The 13,580-nt window shown below is 41.5% G+C and overlaps 1 protein-coding gene across 3 annotated transcripts in view; it reads left to right on the top strand.

Moving 5' to 3' along the window:
* Nucleotides 1-2,568: 2,568 nt before the first annotated feature.
* LOC121683574 (SPARC-related modular calcium-binding protein 1-like) overlaps nucleotides 2,569-13,580 on the top strand; it is a 17,270-nt gene continuing 6,258 nt past the window's right edge. For 2 of the 3 annotated variants that reach the window (XM_042063238.1, XM_042063239.1), the window contains exons 1-5: nucleotides 2,569-2,983; nucleotides 9,840-10,011; nucleotides 10,273-10,388; nucleotides 10,739-10,838; nucleotides 13,482-13,532. In XM_042063238.1, the coding sequence (XP_041919172.1) occupies nucleotides 2,903-2,983; nucleotides 9,840-10,011; nucleotides 10,273-10,388; nucleotides 10,739-10,838; nucleotides 13,482-13,532 (520 nt within the window). In that variant the 5' untranslated portion in view covers nucleotides 2,569-2,902. The remainder of the gene's footprint in view (nucleotides 2,984-9,839; nucleotides 10,012-10,272; nucleotides 10,389-10,738; nucleotides 10,839-13,481; nucleotides 13,533-13,580) is intronic. The other variant, XM_042063240.1, reaches the window with a different exon arrangement.

Here is a 13,580-nt window from a genome sequence, read left to right on the forward strand (position 1 = left end):
GAGTGTGGAACTGAAAAAAAAGTTTCTTTGTCTAGCCAAATGTATTACAGGTAGGACACTGGAAATCTAACAATTAAGTGTTTTAATGAAGAAATGTGTACATAAAAAAAATTGTTGAGCTCAAACTTGACCTTTGACCCTTATTTGGAAGTTACTGTACTCTGCCTTCAGATTATATGCCAAAAAAAGGAGTTGTGTCAAAAGGCAATAGGCCTATAGTTGGTACATGATCATCACCAAACGAAAGAAAACTACCTCAAAAGCCTATTATGCATCCTTGCGACCATGGACGGATTATGAACTTTCGGGCCCCTGGGCCCAGATGTATTAAGGGCCCCCCACTAATTGTTGCATATGTGGGAGGGGGTGTTTGGGGGTTTTTAATTTGTTTGATGTGATTTCCTGTATTCTGGTGCATTTTGGGGATGGCCAATACTGAATTCAATCAGACTCATAGCCTACATCCTGATGTGTTGATATTGAGGCAATGATCCATGCAAAGGCTTGGGCTTCAGGGCCCTTCAGGCAGTGCCACCGCTACCACCACGCGCATCACGCACTGTGCGTAGGGCACCAAGTAAGGGTCGTCGGGGGCACCAAAGTTCAGCCAATAAATATAAGTAGCTTTACTTCAAACTTCTATTCATTCTTCCCAACGTTTGCAGTGTCAAAATGCAGCAACAGCATGTTACATGCGATGATGATATGGGTCCTCTCAATCTCCACTATGCAGCAGATTTCAACGTTATGCTACTCCATTTAATTGGGAATGCATCTTGAGCGCACCTGTTTAATTTATTAAGTAAAACTAGCTGACGAGACCATTATCATTGCCTCAACGCACCGTCAGGTGTCACGTAGCCTCGTTGCAGTCACATGGCTGTATCTACCACAGAGGACAACGGTATTTCTTTCTTTAAGTTTTGTTTAATTTATTAAGTAAAAATGTTGTCTAGACAGTTATCCTTGCCTCAACGCACCGTCAAGTGACATGTAGTTGCAGATAGACCTAGGCTACACCTCTGACATGTCAAAACGAATGAGAAAGCTAAATGATATGCTTAACTGTACTGGAAATATGCTGAAATTCAGTGGAGATGCCACACCACACCACAAAGCAGTTCTGCTTAGGGCACCCAAATGGCCAACTGCGGCACTGGAATCAGGAAACCATAGAGAGATGGTGTGAAATGTTTTGATTTTGAATGTGCCCAGGACTCTGCATCCATGGGGCTAAAGGGGGAGGGACCATCCCTTGTTAACTGTAGGCCTACACACAGTTCAAAAATCAGCATATATGATGGTAGGGTGCGTGCGCTGCTTGCACATGAGAAAATGTCTACACTGTAATTTCTTTTGGGGATGAATAAAATATATCTATTTATCTATCTAATGCTGAATGATACAGGTTTTGAATAACATGCTGCCATCCAGACAGCATCTGTTTCAGGAAACCAATGGCAAACTGCATTCTGCACATACTCCATATAGTCTATTACATCAGTGTGCCTCCATAGTACAATAATCCAGTGCTAAAATGGCCTGACCTGTCGCATTTGGTGCATAAGGACAAACATGACAAAGATGACACCAGACTGTAGAACAGCTGACCAGGCAAGAAAGGGACATTTCATTCTAAAAACTCCAGTAATGCTTTCCTCAATTCCAAAATGTTTGGAGACTTGTTAAATCATGAGGTGATGCAACACAGTGGTAAATGTGCCTCTCCCAAGTTTTTTGAAAAATGCTTCTGTCCCAAGTTTTGTGTGGATATCAAATTCAAAATTATCATTTATTTTCCAGAAAATAATTGAAATGTTTTGACATTATTCACATTTAAATGCAGTGTTTATGTGTGGGAAGTCACAGCATTCTATATTTAGGCTACTTACATTTTATAGTGTTCCAACATTTTTGGAAACGGGTCATTGTAAATTGGCCACCTGCCATAGGCCTACAAAACAAAACAAAATAAAAAATCGTCAATTAGCCTCTAGGATTTGATAACCTGCCATACAAAGACTTGAATTAGCTCATAAACCAGCAATCAATTGTGTGAGACATCTCTCAGAACCTACATTTTAAGAATATCAGTTATTGACCCCACTTTTGTTTCAGTCTATTGAAAGTAACAATTTTATGTTAAACTTTGATATTCACTGAATGATTTCTAAAATAATTCTTTAGAGCTCAGTATTTATATCAAATAATAGGCTTACACAATAGTCCTAAATTCCATAAAAACAGGACGTCATGTGCATGATTCCATTTTGCACGGCTTAAAATAAATATGGACAATGTGATTCTACAAAACTGTCTATGTGCTTGCCTACCTGACTTCTTCCTCACTATCACATAAATCAAATTCTGGTTAGTTTGTATTGTGACAAGATAAATGGAACATGTTTAGTTCAAGGTAAGTAGCCTATCTTTTTGTGATCCGTTTAGTAATTCGTATAGGCCTAGCCTACCGTTTAGCCCTCTGGAGAATGTGTCCCACAAGAATCGTCTGTTATTTTACAACTGTAGGCTATGCCTTTTGCTGAAGTGGGTGGGGGTCTCCTAGGCCTATAGAGACCGCAGCGTTTGGAGATGACTTGGTGTGGGACCGACAACAGTCTGACCTGCTATTGAGTGTTTCTCGGGTTCAGGTGAGTGCGTGTCTTCTCTACCGCACTCTTTTTGCGCAGAGAATTACACGGCGAAGGGATATCGCGTTGAAGGCATGAAAAAGCAACCCTGTTCCACTTGGTCACTGTAATACTTTGTCGCTTGTACCTACAACTCGACCCGAACGCTGGCAGTGGCTGCACTGCACATTGCTCCACGTTTCGCGTCCTGGACCACAGAGAACGCCCTTTCCACCACCGAACCCCGCGCGTGGGCTGTGGCGGCGGGAACCATGCTGGCATTTACCTTCACCTGTCGCGTCCTCCTCCTTGCCCTTGTGACAGATACTGTTCAGACAGTTGACAAGTCCCAGGTAGGTAGGCTACTATGATTCCGGTGTAATTGAATGTACGTGGATGCACAGTAACTTAGGTAGCCGTTTACTATCGACACGTAGGCTATTCTTATTCGAACAAAAAGTTTGATATAAGCTATATTATTCAGGTTACCTTTACGCAACGGCATGACATCTTTTCGTCATGTTATGTCTTGTGAAATAGGTTTTCTAAAGATTTTCGGTTAACCTTGGGTACCTAGGCTATGATTGTTGTAACAGTGTGGGACCTGTAGAAGCTAGCCTACCTTGATACCTTTAACTATAATTGTTTTAGACATATTTATAAATCATTTCACTTGTAGCTAGGTAGCCTATGTGGAATTGTAAGGAATCAAAAACACTAAAAAGACTACTGAAGTTACATTAAGCATTTATTCACATAAACTTGTTTTTTCATAATTGAGTCGCCTAGGGTTGTTTGTGGTGGACAGGTGAACATGTTATGTCTCACTGTTGGTTTAGAGGGCAGCCCATTAGGTGCTCTCAGCTAGCAGTCCTTTTCTGGGATGTAGCGTGCCTGACAAGCACTGTGAAGAGCAGGCTATGTGCTTAGACAAGCATAGGTCAACCAGACCTGACCAAAGGCAAAAGAACTTTCAAAGGAAAATATGTTACTTAAATTCCCTTCTGCAGCCACATGCTAAGGTGTAGATGTAAATGTGTGCTCCAATAAGTGTACATGTGTGAGGTTGTGTTCATGAGAGTTCATGTGTTTGTCAAGTACATCAATGTATGAGGCTTGTGTTTTAATCCAAACTAGTTTATAAAAGTGCACCTGCTTATTGGCTGCTTGTTGAGGCTGGCCATGTTTTCACCTTGACAAAGTGCTCAATTGTCTATTGAGTGCAAGAGGCTATATTGCTAGACAAACTGTTCTCTCAAGAAAGCGATTTTTGTGCTTTACTACACTGATGAGGAGGGAGTAGAGCTTATATAAACTTTGCCTATGTCTGTACAAGTATATATTTAATATAAGATATGCATAAGTATGCAAGCCTTTCACCTGCATTGCATATTCTCAACCTAAACATCATATTTCGTCACCTGAGGGTACTCTCTTGAAATATTTTTATATTTTCCTTAGCAGTTGTAAAATCTGTCAGCTTGGTATGGGTTGGCTTGAAAACACTGAGGCCTTGTTCTCGTTCAATCAGAACACTGATTTAAGAAACACTGTGGTGCACACATTGTGGTTCATCTCACTGGGGTTGTCCAGCACAGTCTACAGCCAACCTAAATTCACTAGTCTAGTGAGTTCAACCCTGTCACTTGTCCTGAAATATATCTGCCATCTAAATACTACTCTGACATTTCATGGAAAAAATGAAGGGTGAACTCATTGAAAGGAGATTTTGTTTCTCTCTCCTCATCGTAAACAATCAAGTAGTGACGGAGTACCCCCATCCTTCTCAGACAGTTCATTCAGACCTTTTTCCTCACAGAGAAATTATATAAACACTGAAATGTAAGCCGTCACTGGCTGAGCCTTTTTTGGAGTGAGAAAGAGTGAGAGAAAACAAAGAGCCAGTGGACATAGACAAAGACTTATTGAAGATAACCCCAGGAGGATGCATGCAACGAGTTAGGAAGGAACAACTGAGTGTGTGAATGAATGGGTTTGCAAAGTGTATCTCTGTGTGTGCAAGATGTAAGGATGTAAAAGTCCATACATGGATGCAATGTAACATTTGATGAAGCGCATACTGGTACAGATCCAAAATGAATTAGTCTGTTCATGTATTTTTCTCACAAATCTGTATAAGACAAGTTTATGTCTAAAGGTGTCTGTGCTGTTCTGTGTGCATGTTGATGAGTCTACGCATTGCATACCCCACATGTAAAGCTTTCTGTGTGTGTGCTGGGGTAGGGGGGGTGTTGGGGGAACTTGGCTGCAAGTGAGGTGACTGGCCCTGGAAGCATATGTTAGCAATTTAACACATGTGGGCGTGCGGGCCGCCATCCGAGAGCTTGTCTCTCTCTTCCTCTCTGGCGAGTGCTCATTAGAGAGACGAACACACAGTCCTATTTTTCACAGAGAAGCCCCAGTGAAACGCTCTTAAGGACATTCCTTCTGCCAGCAGCGAGTGGGGAAATACAGCTCTCTCTAGTCTACGAGAGCCCTGCCTTTGCCTGTGGAAAAGCCGAGAGGCTCTGGATCCAGAAACATTTGTCTTACAACAGCTCAGGCAATGTCAAGGATTTAGTTCTTTGTTTAGATTTAGATCTCAGAAAGGAGCTGGGTTTTGTTATTGCTATCATGAGGTCAAAAAGTTGCACCAAGATATTTTCACATACAAGTATATCTTGGAAAATGCAAGATGTACAGTAGGTCTTGTTCAGTCAAGCATGGCAATGCCAGAGAAACTGAATAGTGATTTTACACTGGGAACTGAGCATTAGTACATTAATACATACAACCAAAGCAATTAATTAGTACATTAATACATACAACCATCAATACTAATAAATACTCTGCCAGTGCTATAGCTTTGGTGATCTTAATGTGCCCTAATTCTGCTATGTACTGTATTTTAGTCGGCATTGTTTTTAAATGGGTGTATGGAAAAAGCTTGTTTGTTAATCAGTGTTAGATGTCTCACTTTTGTAGACCTGTCTTTGAATTTTAGGTTTTCAGATAGAGGCACTCTGGTGCTTCAACAAGATGTCAAACAGAGATGCTAGGATTTAGCCCAATTCATGGACTACTGACAATACAGACATGCTGTTATGATGCCCAATTACACTGAGAAGATAACATTACATCATAATGTCATTATGTCACCAGGGCTTCAACAAGTGAATTGTGTGTGTGTGTGTTTGTGTGTGTTTGCGTGTGTGTGTGTGTGCGCGAGAGAGTGTGAAAGAGAGTATGTATGTGTGACCTGAATTTCTTTTCTTTTTTTGTAAAATTACTGTTTTCCTCCCATTTTCTAATGCCAGTGGACTTAAGTGAACATCATGGGCTCATGAGGGTGGGATTCTCCTGTTCATTAGCACTGTTTATTTATTGAACTTCTTGTAGAAACCAGCACCCTGCAGAGAGAGCTGAGCATACTTCCAAACATGCACATGTATTTTATTGCACTCACTTAACACTACCCTACACTCCAGTGCTTTCTCTCTGATGTTATCGCTCACCTTCATTTTCACTTCTTTCTCTTTATCTCACTCTCATGTTACTGAGTTCACTATGTCCGGACAAATTTGTTCGTTCAATTTTCTTGGGGATTAGTAAAACTATATATTTTTGGAAATCTATATTGTTTTGGAAAAACCAAAGCAACATGACAAATAAAAAAAATACTTGATTCCATTCCATTCCATTCCATCTGGGGCTCATGTGAGTTGGTTGTTGGCTGACAAATGGGCCCTATCTGGGCTACCTAGCTAATTTTGTCCTCTGGTTCCATGGTGGATTTACTTGGGTTAGCCCAGATGGGCTGATGGTTATGGTTACGGTTATGGGATTTGTCCAAAGCGACACACAAATACAAAACAATATAATACTTAAATTTAACAGGGGACAATGTTAAATGTTGGTCACATTAAGGACTACATTAAGGAGAATAGCAATAATAAACAATATCAATTCAATCAATAGCCTAATGAAATATTATTTATTATTTTATATAAAATAATGAAAATAGCAATAATAAACAACAATGTCAATTCAATCAATAATATAATAACAATAGCATGGTAAGACTACATTAAGGAGAATATCAATAAAAACAACAATGTCAAGCAACAGCCTAATGAAAATAAACAATACTATACAAACCGTAACGCATAAGAAGCGCTTAATGAACTAAGTACATGTTGAACAGATATGTCTTTAGACCCCTCTTGAAAGACCCAAAACTATCACAGGAATGGAGAGCACTGGGCAACTCATTCCACCAACATGGAACCACTGAGGAAAAGAGTCTTGAATTTGACCTAGCGTTTATGACCGGTCGACACAACAGACACTCTTCAGAAGACCGCAGTGGGCGGTTGGGGATGTACATCTTAATCACTGAATTAAAATAACAGGAAGCAGATCCAGTCAGTGTCCTATTGGCCAAAGGGAGAGATTTAAATTTAATTCTGGCTACTACAGTATAGGGAGCCAATGGAGAGTAACTAGTAGAGGAGTTACATGTGTCCTTTGGCTGATTGAAGACCAGGCGTGCTGCAGCATTCTGAATCAGCTGTAATGATCTTACTACACAAGCAAGTGAGCCAGCTAATAGTGAATTACAATAGTCCAGCTTGGAGATGACCATGGCCTGAACAAGAAGTTGTGTGGAATCTTGTGTCAGATAAGGTCTGTTCTTCCTAATGTTGTAAAGGATAAACCGACATTATTTCGCAATTAAAGCTATTAGAGAAGTTAAGTCAATCATCAATCACAACGCCCAAGTTACATGCCGATCTAGTTGGGGTCAGTGAAGTTGAGTCAAGCTGTTGGGGAATAGCTGTTTTTGCTGGAAACATCAAAAGCTCAGTTTTTGAGAGGTTAAGCTGAAGGTGCCGATCTTTCATCCAGGCTGAAATATCCTTATGGCATGCAGAAACGCTAGAGTCATCAGGTGGAAAAAATACAGTAGGTAAAGTTGAGTGTCGTCTGCATAGCAGTGATAGTCATATCGATGGGAGTGAATGATCTCACCTAAGGAAGTGGCGTACATAGAGAAAAGCAGGGGCCCTAATACTGATCCCTGAGGCACACCTGTTGTGAGGTCATGAGACTTTGATACCTGTCCCTTCCAAGACACGTTGAAAGAACAGCCTTTAAGGTAAGATTCAAACCAGTCAAGAGCTTTCCCAGAAATGTCCAGTTCAGACAGTGTAGAAGAACGTCATGGTTAAAAGTATCAAATGCTGCAGATAAATGTAGTAGAATTAATACTGATCACTGAGCACGTTGGAGCAGAGGACTTAGCTACTCTCATATCAGTCACAGACAGAAGAGCAGTTTCAGTAGAATGACCACTCTCGAAACCAGACTGCATAGGGTCTAGTAGGTTATTTCTCCAAAACCTTTGACAAGAAAGGAAGAAGGGAGACAGGTCTGTAGTTCTTCACATCAGTTGGATTAAAGTGTACTTTTCTTGGTTTAACCAAGGTGTAACCCTAGCCTGTTTAAAAGAAGAAGGAACTATTCCAGAACTGAGTAAAGCATTAAACACGTGTGACTGCCGTTAGAACAGCAGGTGTGATAGACTAGAGTGGACAGGACAGGATCCAAAGGGCATGTTGTTGGACGACTTCGCTGAAGCAATTGAGAGACTGCTTCCTCATCAAGAGGAGAGAAAGAGTCCAACGATGCTGTCATGCTAACACGGCAAGGCAAAGCCCTCCTTATAGGTTCATCAAACTGAGCACTTATTTTAGCAACTTTTTCAGTGAAAAAAAGTCATCTCCTGACAGTGAAGTAGCTGATGACGGTGGTGGAGGATAGAGAGACTTGAAAGTGGATTAAAGTTTTCTTCTGTCAGTGGTTCTCTCAGTCTTGCTCTGATTTTTTTCAAGTGCAACAGTGGATGAAAAAGATGACAGCAAAGACTGGTAGTTACTAAGATCATTTCCATCTCTGGATTTACGCCATTTCCTCTCAGCAGCTCTGATGATGGGTCCTTCATGGCCCTCATGTAGGGCCCACGTGGGTAACCTTAACTTGACCCATCTGGGGCCCATGAAGGTCATTTGGGCTGACAAGTGGGCCCCAGCTGGGTAGCCCTGATGAATTTTAGCTAATTTTGTTCCACATTATTCAGAAAAATTATTTGTGGAGGGAAACACATGACATGGAACCACTGATACTTTGTGCATGCTCAATACCTAACACAGTCATGGTGGGAACAGAGTATGGTTCATCTCAAAACATAACATGCAACTCCAAATTCTACTGATCTCTGAACATAACTGTCTTTAAGAAAACCCATGTGAAAACATTTGGCAACACTGATAGCTGTGTGATTATCTCAGTGTTCTTGCAAAGGCTCATGGGCACTCAATGAAATGGTGACACTCAGGCATCCCATGTGTACATCTGCTTTCCGGGTTTAGTACTTAGGTGCTTCACGTTGATCTTACATGATTTCTGTTGAATAAATTCATTGCTGTGGCAAAATAATATGCTTTGATAAATGGGTCAGCCTAGACTTTTCCCTTTTTCAGTGCAGGCATAACATGTCATAGGTATAGATCATTGTAAGAAACAATTTGTATTTGTCACCCAGTTGGGACCCATGCAGTACCCATGTTTGGTAAGCCCATTTCTAGCCCATGTATATTCATTTGGGTTGCCCATGTGGGACCCATGTTTGTTAAGCCCATCTCTAGCCTCTGTATATTCATTTGGGTTGTGCTAGTGTGTGAGTGTGTGATTCTGGGTGGATGTGGGAAGGGAGTATGGTGTGTGTGTAAGGGGGTGGGGGTGGGGGGGGGTTGAGGTTGAGAAATGAGTATTTAAAGGTCGCCATTTTGAAACCCAAGATGGCCACCATATTGACCCTGGAACATTTGGAATTAAAGATTTTCTGATTCTTCATCCTGTAAGGTTTCCAAAAATATATAGTTTTCATAATCCCCCAACAATTGAATGAAATTACACAAGGAAAATTACTAACTTTTCATCCTTGTCATGAAACGTTTCTATCCTTGCCTCCTCTATCCTGACTTTTCACATCCAAATGAATGTGCTCATGTCCAATTCTGAGTCTCTGACATGTACAGCTCCCACCCTATTCTGTGCATAATTCAGTTTTTTCTTTGGGAATGTGTCCTGAATAAAGTATCATTCAACAACTCCTATAACACAGGCGTATTGTGTGTCCCACCACAGTTCCTAATCACAGAGAACATGTGGCCACGAGGATGTGTACTGGACTGCACTAGGGGGCGCCACCGATCTGTATGTGGCAGCAATGGGCGTCTGTACAAGTCCCTTTGTGCGTTCCAGAGAGCCCAGTGCATCAACACTCAGCTGAAGACTGCACCACGAGCCCACTGCATGGGTCAGTGACTGACTTCATAGGATCCAAATGGATCTAAAACCAAAAGAGCTTCCCCTGTTCTCTTGGAGAGCCTGATGCTGTATGTGCCCCAGCCTGATTACAGTTATCACATACAGATTAAGTAGAAGTTGTCACCAGATATGTGATCTAGTTCATGGTAAAAATTATAGATCACTTTAGTAGTATGGATGCAAAAATATAGAGCAGCTTTTGTTTTTATCAGTTTGGCCTGATGTGTGATGCACGTGTATCTCTTTACAGATCCATACAGGTCCAAATGTCAGCTGGCACGCTCGCAGGCCATGGAGTCCAGCATTCATACTGACGCCATAGCTGTCTTTGTCCCAGAATGCAATGTAGATGGAAGCTTCATGCAGGTATTAACATTATTCACCTGAGGCTAATTCTCTTTTTGTCATCCTGAATTTGTGGCTTGACGTGTGTTGCAGTCAGAAAGTGCCCTCCTCTTCTATTGCCCCTCTGTGATAAGAATGTACAGATGGACCAGCTAAGCACTTAGACAGAAGATTAATGAGCTGATTGTGTGACAGAAGTATTAAACTATTAGGAAGGTCAAATACAGTGGTCATCACGTCTTTTGTCCTTGATAAGATTGCTTATAAATGGTTTAAGACATAACCACATTTTGCGCAACTGGTGTAATATAGCAATTACACTTTCTGCCTTCAGACTTAATTTTCCACAGCCTTCTCCTCTTCCTCTTTAGGTGCAGTGTCACAACCAAACAGGCTACTGCTGGTGCTCTACTCCAGATGGAAAGCCTGTCAGTGGAACCTCCGTCTTGCTTCTCAAACCCAACTGCACTGGTAAGACACTGCCCAGGAAGGTGATTAGGGTTCTAGGGACAACTTTACTGAGACACACCAAATATCCTTCATTTTTTCACTGTTCTGCTTAATAAACTTACATGCAAGCAAGGAAAACACAAAAATGTCATGTGTGATTTACCACTTTCCTCATGTCTTTGACACTGAAGACCTATAGTGACTATGCTGGGGTGCGTTTCCCAAAACCATAGTTGCTAACCTGTTAGCAACTTAGATGGTTGGCAATGGGAAATTTAGCTTAGTTAGCTTAACTTAGTTAGCAACTATGGTTTTGGGAAACGCATCTCTGTATCCACCTGGACAACGGTGGATGGTGCAGCACTGTAGCCTAGAAATCTAGATGCACCGGCAGCAAATGTAATTTGTAGCCAGGGTAGCAGCACTGCTTATCAGAATGAAAACAAAATGGTAGTGGTTGAATTAAGTTAAGGTGATGTTCAGTAATAGAGCAACATGTCTGCATACTGAACTTGAATCTTAACAAATAATAACATACTTTTAATAATACAAATAAAAAATATAGGGGATCGTACATTGCCAGAGTCATTAGGTTGCAGAATTATTTGAGAAATGAATCGAGGAGAAACAGTGAAGATAGGTAGGCTACTGGTTTTATTGAAGGTTTTGATGATTAAGTCAATCCTTTACATGGTCAGCCGTCTGCTGTGTCTTGCCACCCGAAAACCTCTTCCTGGGGACGGAGTCTTTGTGGATCTCTGTGGCACTCCAGAAATGGGCTTCCCACTCGGCCTCCTCCTTCCTGTCTTTAGCCTCTGGCCTCAACACTCTCCCCTTTTTCTATGTTTTCTTGTAGTCCTTCTGAAGCTAAACATAATAGGGGAGCATTTCATTAAAATTCAATGCTGAACCATTTTGATGCTTTATGTGAGCTCACATTCTACATAGCCCACCTGGTGATGCAAGGGTACTTCTTCAAGTTTCAAGTTTTATTGTCGCATATGCTTTGCAGTATAGCGAAATTAAAGGGAAGTTGAAGAAGGGCTGTACAGTACCACACATAGCCAAACTATCCAAACATGCACACATTATACAGCCATAAATATATATAACACCCACACACACAACCACTATACTTGCATGCAAAGCATAAATAAAACCTCATGGACATGGGACATGTACATTTAGGATTCTGACAGCTTGTGGGAAAAAAACTGTCTCTGAATCATGTGGTGTGGGTGGTAATAGATAGATAGTTACTTTATTGATCCCCATGGGGAAATTCAAGGTCTCAGTAGCATACAGACATCACACACAACATGCACTTACAGCAGAAAAAGTAAAAGTAAAAAGTATATAAATATAATGCCCCGGAAGCGCTTGCCAGAGGGAAGCAGAGTGAAGAGGGAGTGAGCTGGATGGCTGGCATCCTTGATGATAAACTCAGCCCAGTTCTGACAGCGTGTGTAGATCATTTGAAGCTGAGGGAGGTCAGCCCCAATGATTTTGGATGCAGTCCTGACAGTCCTTGACAACAGTTTCAGATTGGACAGGTAGACAGCAGACAGGTTCCCCAGCCACACTGTGATGCATCCAGTCAGATCCAGACGCTCTCAATAGTGCAGTGCTAAAAGTTCACCTGGGTTTTTGTTCCCACCCCAAAGGTATTTAGCCTCCTCAGAAAGAACAGTCTCTGCTGTGCCTTCTTGAGGATACAGGTGGAGTGTAGGGACCATGAGAGGGAGTTGCTGATCTGTATGCCCAGGAACGAAAACTGCTGACGATTTCCACAGGTGAATCATTAATGCAGAGAGGGACGTGATTGCCACCTTTCTTCCTGAAGTCGATGACTATCTCCTTAGTTAAGCTGATGTTCAGGGAGAGGTTGTTGTTGTGCCACCATACAGTCAGGTCTCTCACCTCCTTTCTGTAGGAGGCCTCATTGTTGTTGCTAATGAGGCCAATCTCTGTAAACTTGCAAACTTGATGATGCTGTTGTTTTCATGCCTTGCCACACAGTAGTGAGTGAACAGACTGTATAGCAGGGGACTGAGGCAACAGTGGATGATTTGCTGTTGCCTATTTTAACTAACTGGGGCCTGTTGGTCAAGAAGTCCAGCACCCAATTGCATATGGGGCTGCTCAGACCCAGGTCTCTGAGCTTTAACACCAGTTTAGATGGTACAACAGTGTTAAAGGCAGAGCTGTAGTCAATGAACAGCATCCTGACATAGCTGTTTTTAGTGACAGGCTAACACATACTGATGACTTGCGCTAGCCTAGCACCCGCAAACTCTGCAACTAGAAGGACTGGAGGAAACGTGTTGCAAACGATCTCCACTGATGAATATCACACTTGCTAACTTGGAAATTAGGTCCTATATCCAAAATCCTGAACCACCCCTTTAACTCAAATATGTGGCCACCCACATGTAGACCAAGATGAGCTAAAAAAGTGTACTCAGAATATCTCCTCCGGGTTGGCAGGTCTGTTAATGCTCTTCAATGACATACCAGATGTGCTTGTAACACTGAGAGGCTTTCAATTACACCAATTTTGTTTCTGCTCAAGCAGTAAAATTAGTGACTTCTTTTAAAGTACACATTTAAACGACACTATTGTTCTTTACCTTTAGATTTTATCCTATGTCTTTTGTATTGTAGGTCCTCTCATTGAGTCTGTACAGGAAGTTGATTCAGAATCAGAGCAGAGAGGTGAGATACATAGCTACTGTTTCCTGTCGAAGTTGATGATGTAACATA

Source organism: Alosa sapidissima, chromosome 15, assembly GCF_018492685.1.
Source record: "Alosa sapidissima isolate fAloSap1 chromosome 15, fAloSap1.pri, whole genome shotgun sequence".
Taxonomy (NCBI): domain Eukaryota; kingdom Metazoa; phylum Chordata; class Actinopteri; order Clupeiformes; family Clupeidae; genus Alosa; species Alosa sapidissima.